At 43.7% G+C, this 27,710-nt stretch overlaps 1 protein-coding gene across 1 annotated transcript; it reads right to left on the reverse strand.

The window, feature by feature from the left end:
- Positions 1-358: 358 nt before the first annotated feature.
- IFNGR2 (interferon gamma receptor 2) lies at positions 359-14,349 on the reverse strand. The gene is made up of 7 exons (XM_054196388.1): positions 14,090-14,349; positions 9,320-9,446; positions 8,830-9,005; positions 6,880-7,028; positions 5,318-5,471; positions 4,070-4,224; positions 359-1,548 (listed from the first exon to the last, which is right to left on the reverse strand). The coding sequence occupies exons 1-7, from the start codon at positions 14,166-14,168 to the stop codon at positions 1,375-1,377; spliced, it is 1,014 nt and encodes a 337-aa protein (XP_054052363.1). The 5' UTR covers positions 14,169-14,349; the 3' UTR covers positions 359-1,374.
- Between the last annotated feature and the right edge of the window lie 13,361 nt (positions 14,350-27,710).

Here is a 27,710-nt window from a genome sequence, read left to right on the forward strand (position 1 = left end):
GTTCCTTTTGCGAGCCTGGTGGTTCTTCACTTGTTTACAGCACAGTATATAAAAAGAGCATGGATGAACTTAAAAGCAGGTATTATGCAGCTTGTAGCTGACTCGAAAAGTCTTACCAGAACTGGAAGTATGACTAAGTCTTCAGATAACTACGTGGTCTTAGCATGTTGCCTAATCTCGAGTGATTAGACTAATTCTGTGAGGCAATAACCTTGTGAAGCTTCTGGAAAAAATGTCACTGGTTTTTCATGTCAGGCCTCTGGGTTCCTGGAAGAGGTGGAACAGCATTTCCTCAGATAACCAACAGCTCTGACAGTGACCAGGTTCATTAACAGACCTAAGTAATTTGAACAAGTCATTTGCAAATAAACAAGCACAGTTGTTTATTTTTTTTTTAAAACAACTTCTATCAAACCCAAGAAAAAAAAAGTCAAACAAATAAACCCAACCTTTTTAGGATGGAAGTGGTTCATTTATTCTTTGTGCTTTATTAGACACCTTCCAGACCCCGCAGGATTGTGATGCGAGACTTAATTTGCAGTCTTCTGCTTAAAGGGACTCAAAACGCACCCCTTGGGCAACTTTGCATTAATAGTCAAAAGAGATTTTTAGTGTCTGATAAATTACTGATACACATTATAGAAATTCTGAGCAAAATTAAAGTTTGTTTTGCTGTGAAGAATGATTGTCACACCGAAGGAGCGGAAGATTAATGCTTCTCATGAATGTGTCAGGAGGTCTTTCTTGGAGCAGTTCTTTGCATGGGTTCACACTGAAGAGAATGAAGTACTATAAAATTTCTTTTTTAGACTGCCACACTGATCTGGAGGGAAGAAGCTGCCACAGAAGACTGTGTCTAGTTAAAACGATTCAGAAAAAACATAGTGGGGTGGATAGTGCATTTGAGTGCTAACACGGACTTCATCGATAAGGCAACAAAACAAAAGCCACTACAGAAGTAATTCATGGTGTAATTATTCACTCAAAAATTCCAGGTTGTACTACATCCTACCATAAAGTGCCATTATTCCTCAAAGCTTTATTTCAATTTGGGGTGGGAAATATGACGATGTTAATATAACCATTTTATAACCCTCTGTCTTTTTTTAGGCAATTTAGTGTTCATTTCCCTTTCACATTCCACTTTCTCAGTCTCCTTGGCAGAGCAGAGTTACTGTTGCAGCACAGCAGAAGCCATTTAAACAAAGGCTCGGGGTCCACGCTAATCTCAGGAAGGAACATCTCACTTGGGATGTCTCAGTGGACGCATCTTGTCCAGAGCCCAGTGTCTGTCCTGCCAGCAGCCATGCGGCGCTGCTCGTGGGCGGGAGCCTCTGCAAAGACTTGGCACAGGCACTCTCACTGGGGCGCTGCTTAAGTTACTTCAGTTTCACTGGAGATGCTGCGTGTGTGACCTTGACCATCCGAACTGCTGCCACAGGCTTGGCTTCCATCTCCACAAAACACAACAGATAAAGAATCATGGGGATCGTCCTCGACGTAATTGCCCAACGCATCTAAACCAGGCGTGGAAGGGTCCTTCAAATACTGGAAAGAGCCAGAAACACCAGTTCAGATAGCTATCCCCAGAACAGATGTATTGGAAATTACAGAGACAGAGCAGGTACCACCACCTATAGGCAAGTTGCTTCAGACCAGAATTCACAGGGAGAGCTGCTAAATGTATATTCTGTTCTAGAATTCCTTGAAACTACATTGAACAAGGAGAAAGTTAAAAACACCTTATTTATGTGGAAAAAAAATAAACCAGTCATTCAAACTTCCATTTAAATGAGTTAAAGCAGCCTGCATTTCCTATTTCTTTTTTTTAATAAAACCTGACTTTTCATGTCAGTTCAAGCAAATGCCTACTAGTTAAGAACAAGCCATAGAAGAAAACGCTTCTTTATTACACTGCTGGGGATGTGTCCTCCAACTGCAGGAATCTAGCAACTGACAGCTTGTCTGAAGCGCTGATGGAGCAAACGAGATACAAGATTCTGCTTTGTTTGGTGTCAGGCCAGTCGGAGCTGCATCTTTTATTGGTGCAAGAATACCAGTGGCATTCTTCTCTTGTAGTTACTTTTTGCTTTAACTTCCCCACTGCCCCACTTTCCTCCCAAATTAAGTCACCAGCTTTACAATGAATGCATAATCAAAGAAAGAAGCATTAGAAAAAAACGTAGGCCAGAGAAAACGCTTTCTGTTTCTTCCACCACCCCCATATACTCTCCTTATCACTAAGCTGATGTTGTGTTTCACAGGGAATTGGAGCCATTTACCACTTCAGGTACTGAACCAAAAAAAAATATAATTTGCCACGGAACACTTTTCCCCTTGATTAAAAAAAATAAATAAAACCACCTGGAACACAGACACCTTCACATTGTTAAAAGACTGACGTAGCTTGTAGTTTTATTCAAAAGCTTGTCCTGTACTGTAAGAGGTGCCAGAATCTGGCTGAGACGGGACTGCAGCTCAAATCACATCTGTTGTGGGACAAAATTAACCTTAGTTTCAATTAAGGCACCACTTTCTCTGTAATCACGGCAAGGTTAATGAGCAATGGGATTTTTTTTTTTCAGGTGCATCAAACCCAAATGTTTCATACGGGAAGCTCAAATACATCCCCTTTAGCACATTCAAGACATAAATGAAGCTCAGTTTGGCTTTGCTATGTGCAGGCATTTCTGTGGTCGAGCTGCTCCCTATAACTCAGACGCTGAAAGCTCAGATCCTTCTGTAAAAGAAGGAAGCATGTGATTTTTCTGAAAACCTAAAAGAGCACATACGAAACTGCCTTAAAATAATCAGCATTCTGTACTCATGTTTTAAGAGGGGAGGCCACAGGCTGGTTGTTGACCCTTTTAGAAATACACATTTTAAGAATTATGCATATTTACTGATTTTCCTTCATTTCTTACCAGTGTTTTGCCCAAAACCAGGCTCACCATTGTTCAAGGGTATCTACTTGTGCTGCTTATTTTCCAGATTAATACAATTACTCCAGAAGACACGATGGTAGACTCTATTCTTGCAAGTCCTTTGCAGGAAACGCTGCACTATTTTAATACGCTGCACAAGGATTTTATTTCTTTCCCCCCCCCCCCCCCCATGTGGGATAACTTTGCTTGATATGTGATACAGCTGCCTCCACTGAGCCCCCATCAAGCGGTAGCTGAGGCAGCACGAAAAGAGAAAATGATGTACTCGGGACTCTGGAGAAAGCCTGGGTTCATTCACCCATACTCCTAAAAAATCTGGAAAAACAGCTCCACAATCACAGAACTACCATAGTACAACCGACTACTCTGACATGCAGATATATAGAAAGAAATACACCTCACAGAACGGCAAACAAATACAAGCTTTTAAAAATATAGAATGTATGCTGAACAAAAACTTTTAAATCAAGAACTTCCTTAAAGACAACTTCCCGTTTAAATACTAAAAAGAGGAAGATGAACAGGATTGAAACAATACTGTTTAGTACAGAAATGTGTGAGCTACAAGGAGAAAAAAAGTCCCAGGATGACTTTTTCATTTGAATATTGCTAAAACTACAGGAAAAGAATAAAAAGCCCAAGAACATTCCCCCAGGTAGTCTTTAGTCTTCAAGTCAGTCCTTGCTCTTAAAATGATCAGTGTTCGCTTTTCCATATTTGATTTCTAGTCAGGTACCTAGGTCACAAGTACATGTTCTGCAGCACACAAAAGCTTTTTTGCTTCAAGTGAGCAACTGTTTCAGGCCTGATGACTTAAATAAGCAAAGAAAGGGGCGGACAAGGGGTAGTCAAGGAACAGGGAATCTTACTCCATTTTCGTAACAGGATTCTAGCAGCATTTGTATCTTAGTGCAGGGAAAAAAATAATTCCATGGAGTAAAAGAGGAATAAAGTGGGTGATCATATATGAGGAAAGTAATGTTTTACACTAAATCAAGAATTATTTATATCTATTTCTGTTATGCAACAACTAGCTTTGTTCATATTCACTCCAAGATCATCACTGTGTTTTATGGGGGGTGAAGGGAGCAGGGGGGGCAGAAATATAAAACGTCTACACGTACCTCTTCAAAGTGCGATGGGATTTCTAAAGGTGGCTGAAACCAATATTTAAGTGTTTTGTGGTGTTTCCACAGAAGAAACAAACCAACTATTACCAGAATTACAAGAGCTAACACCAACAGAAATGTTAGTATAATATACCGATCTCTGGTTGCCTCTGAAAAAGAAAAAAAAAAACAAACATAGGTATGGTAGGTTGATATTTATACATCATCAAATGTCAAACAACATACAGCAAGCTGAAATTTACTATACTTGGTAATCAAAGTATAATTTCCAAGGTTAAGATCACAACCCTACTATAGATGCCCTCTAAATATCTGTGTTCAGATGTAGCTTGTTTTGTGATTCTACTTAGAAGTCACCAGCTCCCATGAGCTGCTGCTCCTTAATCACGCTGCCGAAGGCCAGCTTCTACTTGACACGCTCGCAGGGCAAATGCAGAGCTGGAGGAACCACTGCTGGCAGGCAGACGGCAGGCGGGAAATGCCATCTGCCCTCCCACCCTCAAGTTGCCAGCAAGGGCCAATAATCCCAGGGACTGCTCTTTCAGAACATGCACGTCCCTTCAGTAAAGGGAGCGTTGCAGGCTCCAACATCACAGGCTCGGGGGCTTGTGATCAAGTACTGTAACCGGGCCAATACTACCCCAGCTCCTGCGGTGCCTTCAGAAACTCCATAAGCGGATTTCATCTACACGTCTTCCAGTGTGTTTAAAGCACGCTGAAGATCAGTTGTGCCTGTGTGTTGGTGGTCACACAGAGAGATTCAAGAGAGGGACAAACTCCGTTATCTTGCACATGCGCTCTCCTCCCCTCACCCTCTGTCTTATCTTGTACAAAAACATGTAGCTGGACATGTCAGAGAAGGAGGCAGGTCTAAGAGGAGAGGGACGTTCATGTCCTGCAGGGGGCAGTGGCTGAGGGAGAAGATTTGCAAGCGTAACACTATCTCCTTCTTCAATGACGTCCTCTAAAGACCAACTATTTGTTTTTTCTCCCTAGAAGGTAATACCCATAGCAGTATTTACTACGAAGGAAAAGGACGAGGGGAAGAGTACAACACAGTTTTACCCGACTGAAAAATGCCATATTATTTTGCCATTAATGGCAATTGTGAACTACTATTCGTTGTGCTCTCTTAGCACTCCTGTCAAATATGGGTATGTAACTGACCAGTTACACTACCCAAGACTCATGTTGTACATTCATCCCATTACATAAAAAAAAGTAACAAAATCGGATTTATACCACTGACTGTAGTTCTGTGACACTCCGGGACAGTTTGCAGTCCAAGTAACGGGACATCTGAATATGTTGACAATTCTACTCGAATGCTAAAACAATAAAGTGTCAATTCCTTTAGATTTTCAATTTTGAATAGTGTATTGCTTGTCTTTGTCTCCTGTTTAAAAGACACATACACAAAAAAAGTATTACTGTAAAAACACAGACCTGTCTTCAACATATTTAAGTTTCTTATTCAAAAAGCAGATTTTATTTTTCATAATTCAGTTTTCCCAAACAAGAGAAGCAGTGAAATAAATTTTAACTTTCCTACTTGAATGCATTTGAAATGTCATTATCTTTAAATGAAATTAAGCCTGACCATTTAAAACCCTCTATAAGGGCACAAGCAGCAGAGGCATGAAACTGAAGTGAGGTCTCATTTTACCCAAATTACGCTGCTGGACACTTTGACGCAGCTTCTGTAAGAGTTCAGGCAGGGAGCGCAATATAGGAAGGGGGAAGGGAAAAACAAGCCATGAGAAGTGCCTCCACCATCAGAGGAGGCTGACAGAAGCGTAGGTCAGTGAAGAGCTACCACCATCTCAGCTCCTTCTGCTGAAGAGGAAAACAGCTGATGGGCAGTGCAAAACCTCCACAGCCTCCACACGGCCACCACAGTCTTTTGGGACTTCTTAACCTGTAAGGGGCTAGGATAAGGGCCTCGATGAAGCCGACAGAAGCACACAAGAGTGCCTTCTTGTCTGAATCCCAAACATGAAGGTATTTTATGCGTGTCAGAAAAATACACATTGGTGCAAGACAGGAAGGAAGTGGAGGCGTTTCAGATTTAGCAAGGTCTTCGAAGCCAAAGGTCTTTTTAAAAAAAAAAAAATAAAAAAAATCTTTTCTGCTTCTGTTTTTTTTAAACATTTGACTTTAGAACGATGTTCTTTTGAATCTTCTTCCTTTTTTTTTTTATTTTTTTTGAAGTGTATCTTAATCCCTTCCCTGCAACACTGCCCTGTCAAGAACACAATTACCAGGTCCCCAGACAGTGCAACATAAGTGTACGAGACCAACACGTCAGTAGGAACAGGGACAGCTCATCCCAGCTGCATCCAGCATGTTTCTAATAACTCTGCCTTTCTTTGCCCTAGGAACAGGCGACATCAGGCCAGAGCAGCCTGCTACTGAAGCTGCCAGCACAAACAAGCCTAGCACAGGAAAGGAGGAAGGATATTTCAGAGCTTTCCAAATTGCCTAAGCAAACTTTGGAATCTAAATGTCATTTTAAAGCCACCTTTGACACTTTGTGGATTCTCTCCCTTGATCTCCAGTGTGATTTAACCTTTGTTTCATATGGAGGAAAAAAAGATGTTTTTGAGAGTTTTGTAATACAAGCAATACTTGTGCCAAGACGAAATTAACTTTTTTTGAAGACTCCAAATGGTGACCGTCACTGCTGGAGAAAAAAATGACATTAGTTTTCTTCCTCCATTTCTGCTGTTCTGACAAGTGACACTGACTCATATCTCTTAGGCACAAAGCCATTATGAAGAAAATAAATTAGAGAGAATTCTTACTTTTTTAGCCGTACTTGTTGCATTCTCCCAGTAGGACACATGATACTCAAGAACATCACCTGCTTCAGATCTAAAAGGGGGTGTGACACTAATTAGAACTGAGTTAGAGCTTACATTCACGCTGTTCACTTTGGGGGGCCCAATAGTAGCTGAAAATAAACACAGAAAGAGCAGTGAACCTCTGGGCTGCAGAACAGCTCATCATACTGTCTCCAGCTTTACTTAGATACTCTCAGCAAACATGCTAAATATCAACAGCTTTTTTCTCAAGAAAGGGAATACAATATTTTGTCATCTACTTAATATGTTAAGATATCTACTTTTTTACAAACCTAAGGAAAAAGACTTGAAAGCATAAGTGAAATTAGATAATAAAAAAAAAGTTTCCTATTAACTTTCCCTGGAAACTCAGTAAATATTCACTAGAATGTACCTGAATTTATCTGCAGTTAATGGTGATACAATTTTTGGTTTGCTTTTTTCCCCCCCTTCAAATAGCCTGCCACACATTCCATGTCCTCTAAAAAACACACTGTTTGGGTCGATAGATTGGTCATTGGTCATTTATCCGTTGCATTTTGACTTTCACCAGTTAAGCTTATCAGCATTTGTAAAGCACTCCAGGATCTCAAAAAACCCCACTCATGCAAATATTTGAGTAGTGTACAGCTGCTTGCGTACTAAAGAGGGCTAACTATTAACAGTAAAAATCAATCCTGCCATGCAATCATTGCTTATTGTGCCTCAAAAAACCCAGCAGAACCTGCCCTGTCCACGGTTACTTTAGAGAAAATTGGACTCCATGATCTTTACATTGATAGAGAAATTTCAGTTTCTTTCTACTTCCTGTTGCTGTACAATTGCAAACGCCTTGTTCTGTGTCCTCACAAATTCCTGAAGCTCCCCTCTCGAGCGGGACTGATCCAAACATCAAACAAAGAGAACAGCCTGACAGTATAGCCCATGGTCTTGGTGTCTAGGAACTGATCTCGAAGGCGGTCACCCAAGAATGATCACATAATGTTCCTCTTGCTTCCTCAAGGAATAGACACACAAACACCTCTTCCAGACCAAGCCTCTCCTTTGTCTCATATTCCCATTGCATATTCCCAGTGCTTTCCTAATGCCCAAAGGATCCCACTCCCAAATAATCCTGCATCACAAGCTATGGAAATGTCAGTTGTAAACTTCAGTGCAGGATTTGGGCAATTCCTCACCCTCACACTCCTTATTACTAGAGAAAATCCAAGATTTAGAACTGAAGTCACCAGGGAAAGTATCATACTCTTTGCAGCACAGACCACCACTACTTCTCACAAGGTATGGAGAAACTTGAACCAAAGAGTTAATAAATCCATTTCTCTGCTTCATTAACATTTCAGCTGGATTTTTAGACTCAACATTTACTTTCTTGTAATTCTGAAACCAATCACAGCAAGGCAAAGAGCAGATCTTATAAAGAACAACAATACTCTTGTTCACACATGTATCAGGATTTAAAGTGTGCCATTGACCCTTCTACACTGTAGTTAGGGCAGTTTATCAGAAAAGGGATCTGTGCAACAGAAATAGGTAGTACAAATTACCTGTCTACTACAAATCAAGGGGGTGTATGTATGCATGCAGCAGTGCTAAGCAGGGAAATAAGAAAATGTAAAACTCTAAAAAAATATATGTCGTAGCTCTTGTAAGCCTCAACCACCCAAGGAAACTCATCTGTTTCTGTTTTGATACTTGAAAGACCGCACTGCTAACCCCACTACAGAGAAACTAAATAGTATCAATTTCCTAGTAACACAGGAGGCCTCCTGGCCTTTGTTAACCACACACTTAAAATTCTCTCACTTGGCTTTTGTACATAACAGTCAAAAAAGTCTAGAACAGACAACAGACATAATTTTCAAAAAAATCTCCTTTGAAAGAGACACTGAGATCATAAATAGCACTTACTGTTTCTCTCTGCCACAAATGGATCTGTTTCTACCCAATTAGAAGTCACTTGCCCCAGCTCAGCCCTCACACGCAGAACAACAGTCCAGCGCCGCTCCTTAAGTGACATGGAGAAAGCACATTCGGTCTGGGTGATACGGGTGCAGTTCATCTCATCCCACTTCTTAAAAGCCCCTCTGCAACGCAAAACAAAGGACAAATTAAGCATCAGCACAATACTGAAACTACCTAAAATATAACCCAGACGATTTTTTGTAATAGAATTTTTCTCAATTTAGTGAGCATATCACAGGCTAAGAGACTGTCAGTCTTCAGAAGCTGCTTTCAGACATACATAAAAGCATCTGTAACAGATAACTCATTCTTTCTTTTCTATGCTTATTTTTAGTTGTGGGGTGTTGTTTTTTTTTAAAAAAAAAAAACAACAACACAATTGTGTTACTGGATTAGAACAAAATCAGTTTCCTTGTTTTTAGAACTATTTACTTACGTTTTAAAATGGACTGTATATAACACCAAGCCTCTATCCACTTTAACGGGAGACCACCTCAGCAAACTATGAAAGTTATAGGAATAAACCACCACATCCTTTGGTGCTGGTAAATGGGGAAGAGATTCTAAAGGAAGAAGAGGGATAAAAACAATTATTGAAACATTCAAGTACACAGTAACTAACTTTTGGTCTCCAAATTCCAACATCATATATTACATTTTTACTGCTTTGCAGGCAAAACCGTTCCTCTTCCGCATTCCATTTCTAGGTGCACTAGTAGCAGTACATTTAAGTCCCTGCTATCCACAAAGCACCAAATTACAACTTACTGCTTTTATTTTTTCCATACAGAACATAACACTGAAAGTACAGAGTCCAGCACAAAACAATATACCTCACCCAGCTCTGCCATGAAGCTTTAAATTCCACAGCCACTTGTCATTACAAAAGCGTGTCTATTTCAATTGTCTGCATCTCACATTTTATCATCTCATGTGCTTTTCCTGACCACCTGGCTCCTGCTAACTTGTTTGAAAATGCTAAAGTCACTTCACCAAAACTTTCCAAGAAACAGGTGGGGAAAAAAAAAGCCTTCTCATACTTAAACATTCACTAACACATAGAGCACCATTCCACTTGCAAGCCTGAAGTTTTATTAATTTTGAAACTGATTTCACAAATAGAAAACACCTCTGTTAGAGGCGTGCCTTCTGCTAGTAGGAATGTCCACCCAAATTTGGTCATGTTATAAAACCTTGGGGGGTGAATGAAGACCTGCATGCATTCTCCAGCAGCTTGTTAGGAGGCAAGCAACACGGGAGCAGAGAGCCAACAGTGTCTCTAGTAGGGGAGAAGAGCCACTTCCCTGTTGGCCCAAGCAGGGTGGAGGCGGAAGCCACTTATTGGATTGGAGCATGGCCAAAGGCCAGGCACTGAGCTGGGGATGGAGGGGTAGAAAAAGCAAGTGGAAGGTGGGAGGAAGGGCAGCTGAGCAAAAGGCAGAGAACCAAGGGTTGGGGAAATGGGAGTGGCTGAAGTAAAGATAGGCAGATGAGAAATTAAGCGGAGCAGCAGCTGGAGGGAGATGTTAGCTGGCAAGTAGGGCAAAACGCAGGCTGGAGAACAAAAAAAAAAAAAAAAAAAAAAAATCACTGAAAGACAAGGAGACCAACAGCAAGGAATCGGGATAGCTAAAAAAAAGAGACTAAGATTACCGCAAGTAGGCTGAGGAAGACAGGAAAATGCACTTATCAAATGCTTTAAAAACACTTTTGACCACAGCACTGCAGTCACTCAGGCTGGAAGGGCCCTCAGGAGGTCTCCAGTCCAAGCCCCTGCCCTGAGCAGGGCCAGCTCTGGCATCAGACCGGTCTGCTCAGGGCTTTCTCCAGGCAGGTCCCGGAACCTCCAAGGACGGAGCCTGCACAGCCTTGCTGGGCAACGGCTTCACTGCCTGCCTGTCCAAAGAGCAAGAAAGCTTTTCCTTCTACACTTGACTTGTATTTGTCTGTGTAGCGATCCACTTACACCATTAAACATACTGGGTCAACAGGTCCTAAGCTCAAAGACAACCGTGACATGCCATGATATGATATCCCACGTAATAAGATTTTCATTTTTTGTTCTTAAGACAATAGTCTCCTAAGATACAGTTTGCTTATTTTCACATAAATAAGATCAGAAGATGAAACACTTATGCTAAATTCTGGCCCCAGTTTTCTTTGGTAATATGGGGATAATGTTAAAAAGTTTTATCTTTTTGATTTCTACATTTGATTTTGTTACACAGCACTAGACAGCACACTGATGCTGACAGTGCTTTCAGAGGAGACATCATGCCGGGATCTTAACATCCTTCACATATAGGAAAGAGACAACACAAATCTTCAGAAAGTTGCATTAAACCTTAAGTCCAAAATACAAAATAATTAGTTAAGCTCTCAAAGTTTTAATTAGGCGTGCTACTAGTTTCTAAGCCTCAACTTTCGAGTAGTGCTCTTAAATAAATACACATTGCCTTAAGCTTCAGATGGATCATTCAGCATTGCCAACCTGTTTGAGATTCCTTACAGTTACAAAGACTACCTAAACCGTTAATTGCTTGTGTATTTTAAAGGCCACTAAGTAACCTTTTCTGCATTCAAGAAAAGTTTTCACTTCCCAGTCACGCAAATTCTTTCTTGCGCTCTCACTGCTGGTCTCGCATGTGGCAAGGTATCTCACACCATCAGTAATCTGTGCACTCAGACATCCGATACAAACTAATTTTACAAAATTCGAGAAAGCTGTCAGAACGAAACACAAGCACTAGCATTTTTTTTCTTCACTCATCTCCTTCTTAAAAAAAAAAAAGGAAAACAATGAAAAGTTGGTTCATCTTCTCAATCAAGAATGCACACTGATTATTTTGCCTTATATCAGCATTCAGAAACAGATAATTTCCTCTACCAACTTCAAAAAACACTGAAAAAATTATCAAATCTACAGCTCTGTAGTTGAACATCAAGGTGCTGTGCACCACAAGGCACTTATTAGTGCACTGAGGAGCTGTTTTCATAGCACACTGAAGGAACACATTCGTATTTCGGTTAGATGTCTCAACTTGACAAGGCAAGTTTCTGAAATCACACACTGAACTCCGTAGCGATCATTAGTTTGTAGGATCCAAAGTAACAAGATGCACACTTCAGAAAAAAAAATACCTACTTATGCAAGTACCCGAGAAAAACCCAAACTACATTAGCCAGGGAAAGGCAGAAATGCTGCATCCTTTCTCTCTGGAAGGTGGTCTTGCTGAATCAGTTCTTTTAAAGCATCTGCCAAACAATGTTCAGATTGTTTTTTCCTGATGCAGAGACTTCCTGACCCTTCAAGCCGCAAGTCAAAGCTTTCATACAGCAGAGTGTGAAGCCACAAGTTACAGTAAGTGAAAGCTGCTCAGCCTGGCCTAGCCATTGGTTTCACAGCCTCCATTCCTGCTCCTGAACGATTTCTGATCCCTTCCCCTGCATCAGCCTTAGAACATATCATTTTGCTAAATGGCAAAAAAAGAAGCCTGGGGGGTTTTTGGATGAACAGAGGACTGGAGCACCTCTCCTACGAAGACAGGCTGAGAGAGTTAGGGTTGTTCAGCCTGGAGAAGAGAGGACTCCAGGGAGACCTTATAGCAGCCTTCCAGTACCCGAAGGGGGTCTACATGAAAGATGGGGAGGGAGTTTTTACAAGGGCATGTAGTAATAGGACAAGGAGTAATGGCTTCAAACTGTAAGAGTGTAGATTTAGATGAGATATTAGGAAGAAATTTTTCACTCTAAGGGTGGTGAGGCACTGGAACAGGTTTCCCAGGGAAGTTGTGGCTGCCCCATCCCTGGAAGTGTTCATGGCCAGGCTGGATGGGGCTTTGAGCAGCCTGGTCTAGTGGGAGGTGTCCCTGCCCATGGCAGGGGGTTGGAACTAGATGATCTTAAAGTCCCTTCCAACCCAAACCATTCTATGATTCTATGACTTTTGCTGTTCCAGTGTACTGAACTGGCTTCTCATGTCGTCAGATAAGCACCAAAGCCTGCAAAAGGTGAACAGCAGAAGTGAGTGGCCAGGTGGGGATGGGTGATGACAGCTAGCTATTCTTTTGGCTCAGATTTTAACACATATCATTGCCGTTTGCAACAGAAGTAACACAGTGCACTGTGCCTAAGGGAGAGAGCGCAGAGGGGGAGGAGGCCCTACGCACAAGCCGAACACCAGAACAGCTCCCTGGGAAATCTGGCTGCTGCCGATAGGACGGGACTGGGCAGCACTGACTGCAGCAGGTACCCCAGCTCACCTCAACCCACCCATGGGCATTTGGGCTCACAAGTCCAGACATGGATCAAAATGGCAGCTGCCTCCAAACAGCCAGAGTCACAGCCTGGCCAGCCAGGCCTTGACGTACAGGAGAAAACGTGACAGCAGACATGCTGAACTCATGGAGGTACCCACGTTCCTCAATAAGGACCACGCTGTGTGCATTACCTCATTCAACACATGTCACTGCGGCTCTTCCACGCTTGCTGGGAGACATACTGAAGCCAGGATTATACCTGTGAGCTATGGCTTAGACCTGAACTGAAGAACAGCCCCCCCTTCCATTATGGCAAAGCATTCACATTGAAGCCTAAACGCAATCCCACCTCACCCGTCAATTCACAAAATTAAATGGAGGAGGCTCAAGTACACTTCACAAACAGGTGCCACACCACAAACCACAACCACACCAACGACTCACACCGTGTCAATCCCCCCTCAAGGCTGGGCCCGTGCAGGTTTTTACCCGCTCTCTCACAGAGGCAGCGGGTTTGGGGTCACACCGCCTGGCAGCTGCCGCAGGGCCAGCCTCGGCCCTGGAGGCGAGCCGGTGGCAGCCCGCAGGACGGCAGATTTTGTAGCAGCTGCAACCCCGGACTCGTCCCCTTTCAGAGGGCCAGGCACAGACGGGGCGAGCAAAGGGTGAAATCCACCACAGCCCCGCTCTCCCCACCGCCGCCCGCCCCGCTGCGCCTCCCGCACCCGCCAGGGCCTCTTCAGGGGACCGTCACGGCCCCGCTGTTCCCCCGCCAGCCCACTCCGAGGCCGCCCCAACCCGGGCCCTCGCCTCGCAAGCTTCCGCCGCCTCCCGTGCCGGAAGCCCGCCGGAGAGGAGGCGCAGTGAGAGGCGCAGGCCGGACGGCAGCCTCCAGCCCCGCACCGCCGGCCACGACCGCAGAGAGCCCCGCGCCCCGCCGCACCCACCTGCGCCCGGGGCCCGGACAGAGCCAAGGAGGAAGAGGAGGAGAAGGAGGAGGGAGAAGAGCGGCACCAGACACGGCATGGCCCGGCTGGCAGCTCCCCGCCGCCCGGCCCCGCTCACCGCCAGAGGCTGCTAGCCGGTCCCTGAGGAGCGGGGCCGGCGGCGGGCAGGCCTGGCGGGGGCCGCCTCGCACCCGGCGGGCCGGCGCCGGTCGGCGGTTACCGGCAGGGGAGCGGGGCGACCGCTGCCTACCGGCCCCGCTCCGCCTCCACCCCCGCCTACGGGGAGGCAGAGCCCGCCCTCGGCCCCGCCTGCAGCCCCGAGGGCGGACGCGAAGCTGATGGGGGGCTTGCGGGCCCAACGGCCCTAACGGCCCCAACAGCCGGCGGGGGCCCCCTGGAGGCCGCCATTTGCTGAGGGCTGGCTCTGCAGGGCGGGTTGCGGCGTAGCCCCGCGTCTCTGGGTCGGGCTGGCGAGGCGCGGAGGTTTTGCGGGTGCGCGCGTGGCATGGCGTGCGGTCGATGTGAGAAAAATCTCGCCATTAGAAGCGGTTAAAGCTCCCCGTCTTTCTCTGGCTGGATCTAGCTGTAACACCAACCCGTGGTTAAGCCTAACCGCGTACCTTTTAATTGATGCTATTGATCACAGGGTATTGCGATTAAAAAAATCTGGAGGTGAGATGCGGAGCGGGGTGGGTGTGGGGAAGGAGGGGGCAGCATTCCTCCCAAACGATTACTATTTTAAGAGAAAACCTTTTTTTAAATATAATTCACTAGGCAGGGACGTGTTGTTTTTGTGAGCTTCGACACTACTTTAGTTTAAAAGTACCGTAAAGCAGAGGAGTATTTCATAACTCTCCTGAACAAAGTAAAAATTTTCTTACACACGTCAGAGAGAAAATATGTTTTACTAGTACAAGATTGGGAAGCCAGCAGAACTATGACTGGGAGGACCGCCAACAGAGGAAACCGTGCAGAGTTAGGCTACTTAAAACATCTTTAATTAATATTAATAAAGGTGAAGTTTGGCCACCTGAAGGCTCCCCGACCAAAGTTTACACCACTGCCATCCAATTTCCAACAAAAGAAAAGCAGGCAAGTACAGCAAGAGTATCTTGCGTTCAGAGCACTCTGTAAGAGCTGGGCACTTTGATTTCCAAGTAAGCTTGGATGAATCACTTCATCGTGACAAGCGATGCACTGTAATTCAGCTCGTCCTCAATCAAAAGAGAGATTCTTCCCTTTCTCTTAGCCCCATATGACCTTCTCTTATCAATTGCAAGCTTTCAGGGCAAAGATCGTCCTTTTGCCAGGAGTAATAAAACAGGCCAGAGTCTCAGTCAAAGCCTTTTAACACTGACACAAATTATAATAGCTAGAAAGGAGTGTAAACAAAGGAGGGGGAAAAAAGCAAATGCTGAAAAATCAACTGGTTGGTTGGTTGATTGTGAAAATGTGCTAGAAGGGGATGGTAGAGATTAAAGTAACTCAGTTACAGATTAAGCCTGTTTTCCCTGCATTTAATGTGTCTGACCTCTTTTTGAACCCTTCTGGGAAGAGTGACTCAACTCTGTCAGTCAACAACAGCTCTGTTCTAATGAAACACTCCCCTCCACAAGCTTCGCTTTGGGATTTCCCCAGTGCCAAGCCTGCGCTGAGACACAGATCCTTTAATCGTGATGTCTGAAGTCGGTGGAGGAATTTTAGTCACGCACGGTTAGCATTACTTGTGGAGCATTTCTGGTGGCAGGTAGCCAAGCAGGTAGCTGGGAAAGCCATTGGTGATTTCTAACCGTGAAACTTAAATAGGAAAACAGCCTGTCCAGAAGGCATGTTAATTTTGGTGGCACCTCTAATTCATGCATTAATGAGATTTTGATTCACAGAGGAAGCTTAAGTATATTAAAGAGCAAGTCAAAACATGAATTCTGAAGAGGGGTTTCCATCTACCCTTACACTGAAAGACACGTATTTACTGTAATTGTCAGAGAAATCCCATAACTGATCATGTGTGTTTTCCCTTTGCCAAACCAGACAGGAAACTTTTGCAGGCTTTTGGTTTTACTCCAGCTGATCTCTCTCCTACCCTGAGCTTCCTATTAAGTCAAAGCCCAATAAATTACTGTCTTACAGTCTAGCAGGCTCTTATGAGGGAAGTCAAAGTGACTGGTTGTGCCTTCATGAACAAAAGGTTAATGAAGTATATGGTAGTCGCCATCAGTGGATGAGGGATGACTTCTTAAAACTTAGGGAGTGCTGAAGAGAGGACTGAAAATAAATAGTGATTTAATGAAGACTGAGAGAACTGGAGTCAATGCAACATCTGATCCTATCAATCAGCTCCAAAAGAAAAAAAAATGCTAATTAACCCCGGAAATCTGTAGAACATACAGGAGTTCAGAGATAATTACATATATTGCTGTCTTTTCTTTGAACTTAGGGAGCAAAAAGCAAAGTTAATGTCAAATCAGAAAGTAAGGGATAAATTATTTTTTCTTGCTGGTCTCTCTCCCTCACTAAAAGCTGTCAACATGAGAAAGTGAAAGGTAGCCAGGGAAGGTAAAAGGAAATATATTTCAGAGGAGAAATAGCTCCATCTATCACTGCAAGTTACAGGCTCTTATAAATCACTGAGAAGTCTTACATATAGAAAAAAAAAAGAAAATTCATTATGGCACATAACCACAACAGATTGACATAGTAAGTAATTTTGGGTGTATTTCACCAATGCAAACAATTTACTACTTTAAAATCCCAGCCTTGCCAGTTATTATATGTGGATGCTTAGGTTCACTCTTGTAAAACTGAAACCAACTCACCCATAAGGAGATAGCTAATCAATATCAAAGCAATCATCTTCCTGTATCAAAATTTCTGGCACAGAACCTTGACAAAAATTTGAATCCACTGAAGATAAGGAATTTCTCCAAAAATAACACATAGGTACAGGTGAAACGCATCCATTGTAAGACTCGGGAACGCCTCACGCATCAGATAGTGATCAGTAGGGGAACAATTTTAGGACCATGGTGGTCTAAGAGGGAGATCAACCACTTTCCTTGTGCCTCTTCTAGGCATCTCATGTAAAGAACCATGTCTAACTCACTTAAGAAAGCAAACAAAAAGGAAGAAGATAAAAAAGAAGAATCACCTCTCCCCCCAGTTTGTAAATGACCAAAAATTTTTAACAGGCACTGGGATTCATCTACAGTATTTACTCTGCCGATGTTTCAAGTAGTATGAACTTACAGATGCTTGCAAGAGCATCATTATGTCATTAATGTGCAAGAAACAACACAAACATACTAAGAATGGGAAAATTATTTTGACAAAAGATAGCTCTTCAAATTCTTACCTCTTTACTTCCAACTCATGGTGTTTGTTATGATGATTTTTAATCTTCTTTCTGGAAGAGAAAGGTAATTGAGTTGTTTGATATTGGCCTAACACACACAAAGAAATAAAAAATAAAAATCCTAGGAATACTGTATTGGTCTGTTCAGACCCAACACCTCCCCCTGCAAAATTGGCTGTGGTAGCTCTGCTAACTGTGGGAGAAAGTTGGAAACATCTGGACCCCCATCTGCAAACTGGGCCCTTTTGGAGGTAGATGGAAAGGTGTTTAGGCTCACAAAGGTGCATCTCCAATTCTTCAAGACATCTTGGTTCTATTAAAAGTTCCACTCCTGCTGGGACTTCCAGTAACTAAAACATTCTGGTCCCCAGCACCTGACAGACTAAGCCTTCTGCATCTCCCCTCTGTTCACGAGGGGTTTGTAATGGGAAACATCATTGCAGAGCAGGCAGCTGAAGACATCAAGTTCCTTATCTTCCCATGCTCTTATTCCCAACCTGCAAAGGCAGAGGTGCTACCATCAAATAGTTCAAAAGTTAAAAAACAAATCACGAGATTAAAATAAATGCTCCTAGTATCTTGATATTGGAGATAAAGATTATATTGCATTTCTGCATTCAGACATCCAGTATGTACCACCCTCTGTCTTTGAATGTATGAGAGTGAACATGTATTTTATCTACTCACAAATGCATGGAAAGGGCTGATTTGGGGTGGTGCTAAAGAGCTGATAAACGTCTATTTATTGTCTTTTTATCGTCCCCTGACACAGCCACATAAGTCTTGGTCCCCTGTTAGACACTTTTCTTGTTTGCCAGTTGTTCTTTAGCACCCGTATCTGTTCTGCTCTCCCAACTGCGTTTATGCTCCTCCCAGGTGCTGCGGGACCCATTTCTGATGCTTCCCCTTGAAAAAGGTGAGGGAGAACAAAGGAGAAAAGAATCCAAAACTGGGAAAGAGGAGCCAGGAAAGCAACTGGGAAAAAAAGCATGCGCAAACTGCTGCACCGCCAGCGGGCATCATGGTGGCTGAGCTGCAGCGATGCCTGCGCTCAGAAGGAAATGCTGGGTAGGAGTGGTCTTCAGCCTGCAAGGAGACGTGACACCTACAGCTACCAGCAGGGCCTGACCCTCCTCCCACTTCAGGGAGTGTCAGAAATGCTTGAGTTTGCATGTGACCCTGCACATTTGGCATTCTGGTGACTCTGGCAGCGGGGACCCAACGAGGCCCATGGTAAGGTAGGCACGTGGGCGCAGGTTTGCCAGGCCAGCACCTTGAGGAGCCTGACTTCTTACCAGCTCTTTGCTGAGCCTGATATTCTTTGTCATCTCTCAGAAATTAGCCACTGGGGCAGCAAGGTAGATGCACGCTAGTTTGGGAATTCATTAGTTGAGTGCCACCCTGGAGAAAGGCTCTGCTGCTGACCGAAGGGGATTCCCACAGCGTTACACAACTAGAAAATGCCTGTCATGTGAAGTGAGGTTTTAAAGATCAGCCCTACCCTCAGGGGAAAAACATTACTTTATGACTCTGAGCTGTTCTCAGTTTATGAAGTGAAAAAGAGAGTGAAGGAAGTTATGTCACACCAGTGAAGAGATTTGCTTTGTGCTTTAGCTAGTTTTTGAGTTTTAATCAGAAAATTGCTGCTGTCATGCTTTGCATTTCAGTCTTGTAGGACAGGGAAGTGTTGTTTTTAATCACAGGACATATCAGTTAGCAGTTAATATCCAGGGAGAAGGTAGGAAATATTTTTATTTGTTTAGTATTTAACACAAATGTATTACAGTGGGAGCTTGGCCTCACTAGACTCTGCAGGTTGTCTTCTCCCACTCACAGGCACAGCAGCAACCTGTACTTTGATGAGGTTCAGGTTATACCGTTTCTGCCCGTCAAAAAGAGAGAAGACGAAGAGATGAGGAAGAAAAAAAGAAACACCCCCCTCCCTTGATCTTGTTTGCATATTTAGAATTAGAGTGTTATTAACCTGTTTACTAGTGAATTGAACAACTAGAATAGGCTTTCCTAGAGGCCAGTGGATTTGAGCCCATTGTGGTGCGTGCGTTTCGGCATGCTGTGGTGCTTAAATTAAAAAAAAAAAAGTTATAGTGATTCATTTACAGTAACTGATGAAATAAAGTATCCTAGAAACAGAAGGGAAGTGTAATCAGTTAGTCATGCCTACTTACAGCAGTTTACATAAGCAGCAGAAACAGAGATGTGCTTATGTGGATAGATAAACACCCCGTATCTGCTATAGAGAAACTTGTCCCCCTGATCATTATTTCTAAGACAAGGCGTGTCTTGATGTCTGAAATTGATCGTTAATTTAAGATGTCTAGGCATGTTGTTGATAGTTGTAAAAATAGTTGTGTTAACAAAAAGATCACAGTGATAGAAAAAAACAAGTTCCTCAAATACTGACAGATGCAGAACAGTTTGGAAGATACAGATTTTGGTGTGTGAATTTTCAAGGGGATGGGGTAGGAGGTTAAAACAGATTAATTTCCTAAGTCATTCTTCTTTGAAAAGTGCACCCTAAGGCACATTACCCAATCAAATATTATTTCTGGTAATGGAAGGCTTGCAGCACTGGGAAATGACTCTGGAAAACATGAGTGTCCCACAACAGCTGTATGTAAATAACTCTTCTTTCTCCTTTGAGTTCTCGCCTAACATATACATTTATATTGTAGGCAAATATAGCCAGCGTCCACATTATGCCTGGAGAGAGTCCCCAGCTTCATACCTGAACACGAGCCGGGCTGGCCGCGCCGTCAGTGGCACTGTAAAGAGGAGGCTGTGTCCCCTCTCTGGCTTATGGCACCGGTCCAGCCCGCTGGCCTGGCTGATTTGACACAGCTCCGCTTGGACTTAGTTGAACCCCTGCATCCCAGCGCCATGCAGTTACTAGGTCTGACACAAGGGAGTGAGGAAGGAGTTGGGAGATGAAGGCTTGAGGCTGGGGTAGGAGAGAAGCAATGCTCATGCAGTCAGATCGCTGTAAAATCAGCTCTTCTGTAAGGTCAAATCTCAACCTGCAGGACTGCCTTACCCTCAGCAACATCCCTCTGATGCCTGAATTAGAGCATAATGCTTACTGAAAAGCACAAGTGGAGATCTATGACACGACTTTCTGAATCTCACCTGTGACTGGAATTTCAAATGGATGTTGCCAACACCACTCAGGCTCTTGATGAACAAAATCCAAATCAGACTTAGAGGTTCTGTCTTGGCTGCCTCAAAAGTTTTCATAAGCAGCTTTCCACTGGGCCATCCTCCTCGGGGCACAGGCTAGAATGGTTAAATCACCTTGTCTTCAGGCTATGACAAAGCATGCCTAAAGTAGGAGAAAGCGCAGAAGTAGGGCTTTGAATCTTGTAAGACTTCAGAAGAAAACATACGGATTTACTCAAACCAGATGATTAAATTCTTATCAATGAAGGTGATCAAACGTTATGTTCCATTTGAAATTTGATCTCAGATAATTAGCTCTAAAAGAAAAACAAGGAAGAAGGAAAAAAAAAGACTAACAGGGTTTGTCCTTAGGGCCTGAATCTCTCCCACTCATCTAATGAAATGAACTGCTACCAAAGAGGCAGACGTCATAAATAAAGGTAGAAACAAGCTGCTCAAAGTGTTCTCTCATGCAGGATGCCTTAGGCCATGCAGCTGCTGGCTGCCATTGTATTGCTTCTCTTTCCTTATGTATTTTGATCCTTTTTGACCTGTATTAAGTAACAGGAAACTATTTGCTTTTGTCAGGGTTTTTGGTTGGTTTTTCTTTTTATTGTTTTTTTCCTCCTGGCTTACTGAGCTGTAAAGGCTCTGTTGAAACTAGTTCTGGCACAAGACAAAGAGTAAAACTGTGATCTGGGGAACTGTGATGCCACCAGATAGGTTGGCTTAGGGTGCCATGAAATGACAGCCTGTGTTTAAATCCTGTTAAGAAACTGAGTCCTTCACAGGAAGACTCTTGACAGGCCTTGCAAAAATCACCTCATAGTTGAAAAGAGATAAACAGAAAGGGGAATGAAAAGTCAACGAAGCTGTCAAAGGACTTCTATTTACTTCATACAGAAAAATGAGAGTTTTTCCAGATTCCAAGTTGCAACCCAAAGGGAAGAGAAACAAGCATTCAGATAGTGACATAACTGAACCTCAGTCTGTGAATATCAGCTGTTTTGCTTTATAGGCTTTTCTGAGGGACAGTTGCTTGCTGTTAAGCAAATCTTTTTTTTGAGGAAGAGGAGGAGAATTGCATGATTATGTTTGTCTAAGCCTTCCAGCATCCAAGTGATGAGGTACAAGCTAAGATCCAGGCGAAGAATTTGGCCTGGCAATTTGACAGAAAATCTGGAAGCAAAGACAGAGATCTAGTTTTTCACATGGAGAGCCTTATGAAGTCCTGATACCAAAACTCTGTGGGCCCTGTGGGTGCCCGCAGAGCCTACTCCTGTCCTGACTTAACCTTATTTGGTCATAAAAGACCTGGGGAGAATTCACATCTCAGCTTTTCCAAATCAGAATGGCTCAATGCAGGCAGAGACCAGTTTGCAATTTTTATTGGCCTCTGAGGCAAAGGTCTTGGTCTTTAGTCGTCCATAGCTTTAAAACAAGCAAACATTTTCTGAATGCCCAGTTTGCCAGGGAAAAACTCTCACAAAGTCCATCAACGCAACTCAGTCTCTGGGTGCTAAATAGATCTAAAAGTTGACTACTTAGACATTAGGATGGAGTTCTTTACAATGAGGGTGGTGAGACACTGGAACAGGTTGCCCAGAGAGGTGGTGGAGGCCCCATCCCTGGAGACATTCAAGGCCAGGCTTGATGGGGCTCTGAGCAACCTGATCTAGTTGAAGATGTCCCTGCTTACTGCAGGGGGGTTGGACTAGATGACCTTTAAAGGTCCCTTCCAACCCAACACATTCTGTGATGCTATACTACTTTGCATGGTTAAGGGGATCACACTCCACTTTTTGCTATCTATGTAACAGGGTGATATTATGTGCCATTCCCTGCATATGATGTTCTGTGATATGGGGAAGAAATATTTGGCAGGTTTTAACTGCAGGCTCACTGGTTGCAGCGTAAGTGTCTTCTAAAGCGTAGGGGGCCCAAGTACTCAGTCTTTCAAGGCACATTCCCAAAGAACCAAGGCAGGAGGGGGACAAAACAGAGACCAGGACTTTGAAGATAACATTGAGTTTACCATTTTCTGAGGTGAGGAATCTCTGTGAGCCAGTCATACCATGCAGCTGTTCCCCTTTTGCCTGAACTGAGCACTTAGTGTTCAGTTCTCCCAAAGACTTTGCATTCATGGAAAGACAGAGAGAGGGATGTGACTTTAAATTAGGAAAGATTTGGCACCACTATGAAGCAAAGATACTTCTGATACAAGACTTAGATGTGATGTCAAAATACGCAGCTTGCAGACTGAGAGATGTGAATTAATCCCTTTACTGAAAGGGATTAGAGGTGCTAAAATAACTGTACCAAATTTTAAAATACGTAGATAAGAGCACTTAGGTTCCTTAAATCTAAAATAAGCCTTGAACCACCACCCTTTCAGGAAGTAACTAGGAAATAGTGACTGTTACACCTCTTTTTCTGAAGGTGAGTAGGAACTGAATCTGTCACTCGGGCTGAGCAAAATTACTTAAGAGAATCTCCTCCAACAGGAGATTGAGCAAGGTCCCTGAAAAAAACCTAGTCAAGATGAGTTTGGGAACGGTAATGCTTTAAGTCAATTCTAGACATCATAACCAAATGCCATCTATTTGTCCAACATTATAGTCTGTCAACGGTGATTAGACATTTACTGTAACATCCTTTGGGGATGGTGGGATGATAACTTTGGGGACTCTACAGGGGAACTGGTGACCAAAGCTGGGAAAACTACATTGATTTGTGTCTTTCAGGTTACTCCCAAAAGTTTTTTAGATGCAAGGGCTGCAGTGCAAATACAGCTGAACTAATTTGATGCCTTAGCAAAAACTCTGCTTACATCTCAGAGGCTTCCATATCAGAAAGTTTTCACAAAAGAGCAGATACACAATATGGGCAGAAAGTGGTTTTCCTCCTGGAGGTAGGATTCAAGATCTTAAAAGTTTTCTGGAAAAAACTTGATTGAACAAAACACTTAATTCCAACTGCTAGGTATTATTTTCTGCAAATAGTAAGTCCTGAGCACTTAAAACCAGAAATATGTGGATGTCTCTGAAGGACAACTGATATGGCAGTTGATCTAGCAGGGAAGCTGAAGGCACTGGGAGAACCCATCTTTCTGCCAAAGGTGCATCCAGACCTCTAGTATCTGATAGAGGCTTTGCAGAGTTTCTCTGCAACATAAGCAGATTGATCCCATGACTAGAGAAAGGACACTGCTTTATGTATTGCCGATGGCGTTCCTTTATGGCCTCTGACAGAGGGACAAGGAGCATTACGTGAGCCATTTGCCTTTGCCTTTGATCGTGCATGAGCAGATAGGAAATCACAGCTATAGATAATAGCACAAAAGGACCTAGAGCTCTGGTGACCCTCTCCTGTAGTCACTGTAGGCAGAGAGATAATGGAGCAAAGGAGACGGAACTATCAGAGATCTCATGCTGCCTCTGGGGTAGGTGAGATCTGGTTTTCTGATGAAGAATACTCTGAGGCCACCTCAGAGAATGAAGAAAGTCTCCTTGCTGTTTTCTGGAGAGACCACCACAGAAACCTTAGTCTCGACTGTTAGCTGCTACCGTCATTGTTTGCATGCTCAGCCTTTAGTTGAAAAGCCAGGCTGGTAATGCCAACACATGCTTTATAGTCTTTGTCAAAGCAGTAAAGGAAACAGCGGCGGCTCTGCAGGGGAGGAGACCCTTTCGTGTCTACAGGCAGCCGGAGTTTCAGAGCAGTACGCAGAACTCGTGCAGAAGAATCAGTATGAAGAGATAGTGGGGGATGAGGGGAAAACTGGTCATACCAGCAAAGTGAATAAGCTTTTAGGAGGTCAACAAGGGCCTTACCAAAAAAATTAGGCAGTTTGCTAGGAAGGCATGAAAGGAAATTTGCTATGACTCAGTAAGAAATTCAGAAGAACTGAGAGGAGGTGAACGCTGCTCCTTTTATAAACATATAGGGCATGTACGGACAGGAATGACTGCTGCAGCCTGGGTGAAGAATAGTCTAGCCAGTACCGCATGCACATAGAGGTTGCTCAGTGTGGCTGCAAATCTAGGTCTGTATTTGGAGGTGAACTTAGGTTGCATCCCATTTATACATCTACAACCTTGATGCCGGCACAAGTTAGAAAAGGAAAAAAAGGAGCAGGGCCCCAGTCCTGCAGACTGGGCTGCAGTGAAAAAAAAATACACATTTTCTGGGGCTTCATTTGCGGGAATAGGGCCTGTAAACTCAAAGGTGGAAATTAACTCCTAAAAACTTTCAATGAAAAATACGCCCAAGAGGAAGGCAGATGCACTGGTGTATGTAGGCATGTATGTACACCACACGCATTTATCAAGAAGTGATGATTTCTGAAAAATATTTCTGAACCTGTCATGGAAAGATTTAAGAGTTTTGAGTTATCATCATTCCTGTAAAGGAAAGACACAAAACTGCTAACATCTTTTAAGATTTTTCAGCTTTCCAACTATGAACTTTCTTGTGCGTATGTTACTTCAGCACAAGAAGATAAGAAACTCTGTGCTTCCTTATGATCTTTATCATGTGCGGGAAGGAAGAGACATGCTATCGTACAGAGCTACGAAATTCCTCCCCCCCCGCCCTTTTTTTCCCCTTCTGGCCTTTCAAAAAAACCTCTCAAGTTGCGTAAGAGCACTGGGCCGGGGACACAGAGGCCGGAAAGTGGGGGTGACCGGAGGGTAACACCGTAGACCCTACCAAGGCACAAACAAAACCAGTTCACCTAGCAGGAGTTTTTCTGGCGAGCTTATGCATACATTTTATATGCAAAAGGTAAAAGACCTTTTGGCTCAAAATGCCAACAGGCCCCTTTCTTGGGATATCAAGCAGGGTCTTACGGCTAGACATTTTCCAGGATTGCTTATATGAAACCTCCTTCAAATGTCTAGACATTTGGGAGCTCAGTATGTGGTTGGTTTTGTATATTATGAAATGAATCATGTTCTCAGTGTGAGGGTATGTAGAAGGAGAGTGTCTGCTCCTTTAAGGGCAACCGGTCCCAGAGCTATTCCAGGAAGGTTATCTGATCGGGGACCTTGTCAATTAGGAAACTAGGGGAAAAAGAAGAAAACCAGAAACAAAGTACACAGACCTGACAAAACTAACCTCACTGCCCACACTAATAGATGGGCTCCCCAGAAACTACAGGCACCCTTCCTGGGACTGGAGAGTCCCAACCTGGAATTTGCAACAGATGAAGATTGTGAACCAGGGGGATCCCAGACACCCTTCAGGTGGGAGCTGTTCGGGAATCAACTGAGCTGTACAAACCCACGAACTCTACAAACCCACAAACTCTACAAACCCACGAGAGGAAGCGCAGAGGGAAGGGGAAGCAGGAAGGAACAAAGAGGGGGGGCTGGACAGAAAAGAGTATAAGCTTCTCTGGCTGAGCCCTGTGCCTGATCACTGTGGTCTGCCCTCTCTTCTTGTATCTTATTATTAAATCTTTTCTTAAGTGTTTATTTCTCTGTGTAAGCTCATTCTCTGTCCTGTATGTGTGCGTATGGCAAGGACTAAGTGCCAGCTACTGGTGAGAGCTGCGAGAGTGGATTTGAGATCAGTTCCTGGAGTCAGACCAGGGGTGTGGTATCAGGTACTTGAATGGTCTTTAGACTGGGCCCAGCCACTGGAGCAGGGATGGTGTGTGTCCTGAAAACCAGCTCCTTGGGGGCACTAGCAAGAGCGAGGTGAGCAAGGGTCTCAGTGCTGGCGGCTGGAGCAGGACTGTGGGTCACAGCCCATGTGCCTGGTGCTGGTGGGGGAAATGACAGACGTCTGTATCTTCCCTAATCTTGGCATGCATGTGGCTGCTAGCAAACTCCAAGCTGGACTAGCCAGCGAGCTGGGGGGAACCTCAGATATCAGGTGTGAAAGAGTTTGTGGTGGCATCCAGGAGAACTTGCAAACGTGGAGTGCCAGTGGGACAAGAGTGTGCATGTGTTTGCTGGTGGACATCAAGCTGGACTAGCCAGGGAGCAGGGGACCATGAAGCAGGTAAGAGGGCCTGGGAGCAGGGTAGGGGTACACCAAGAAGGTAGAGGGCTGCACTGGTACTTGGAGGATCAATGAACATGTGTGTGCTTTCACTAGTGAGCTTCTATCTCTACCAGCTGGAGAGGAGGAGGGGGACTTGGCTGCTTTCGCTTTATGTGAGTCCTGGGTGTAGGTGTATCATGACTGTGCCTCTGGGGCATGGCCTCAACTTTGCTACTGGTTGCACTTGCGAACAGGAGAGCAGCAGCCACGTCCCTCAGCCTGGGCTGAGACCCCAGGTCCCTGGGCTGGGCTCCAGTGGCCCAGCAAGAGGGAGTCCTGAGAAAGAGCAGCTGGAGAAGGGTAAAAAAAATAAGACAGAAATTGGCAAAGCCAAGCGTGAACTACACACATGAAACCTATTACAGTATTAATGAATACAGAAATTTCCTTTGTCATGTACCTTGTGGCACCCTGCAAATCATTTCACAAACAATACCTGAGAGCTTTTTTTGGAAAGGGACCCCTTTCCAAAGTTTTACTGTGGTACTAGAACACGCTACCCTGGGCTTCCTGTAGGAATGCTAATCAGACCCCCCCCAACTCACCACCCCAAGGAAATGACAATGCTGAAACAGAAGAGTTGAGAAGTGTTTATAAATACCCGCTAATATGGATATACATATCTATCAGTCTCACCTAGTTTAAAAGTGCCAGACTCAGGGATTCTGTGCTAGAGGGAGTGGATTTTAGACATTTATTTCAAGAAGAGTTAATATCGGAGTTCTCAGTGGGTATCCTCAAAGAAACAATGCTGGAGGATCCATTAATGAGTCAAAAGTCTTATGAGTCAGTATAAAAACTGGCAACACATGCCTACACAGCTACAGGGTGTTCAAATAATTGACAAACAGCTGTGGCCTTCTCTCCACTTGGTATTATAGAATAATAACCTTTTTGTTGTTGATATTTATGATACTTACGTGCAGAGCACAGAGACAATTGCTATACATAAAGCGCAGTTACTTTCAGAAGTTATTAGCTAAAAAGAAGTGTTTTTAACAAAATGGATAAGGTCACTGTGGCAGAAAATTACTGGCTAAATAG

Source organism: Rissa tridactyla, chromosome 1 (genome assembly GCF_028500815.1).
Source record: "Rissa tridactyla isolate bRisTri1 chromosome 1, bRisTri1.patW.cur.20221130, whole genome shotgun sequence".
In the NCBI taxonomy this organism is placed as follows: domain Eukaryota; kingdom Metazoa; phylum Chordata; class Aves; order Charadriiformes; family Laridae; genus Rissa; species Rissa tridactyla.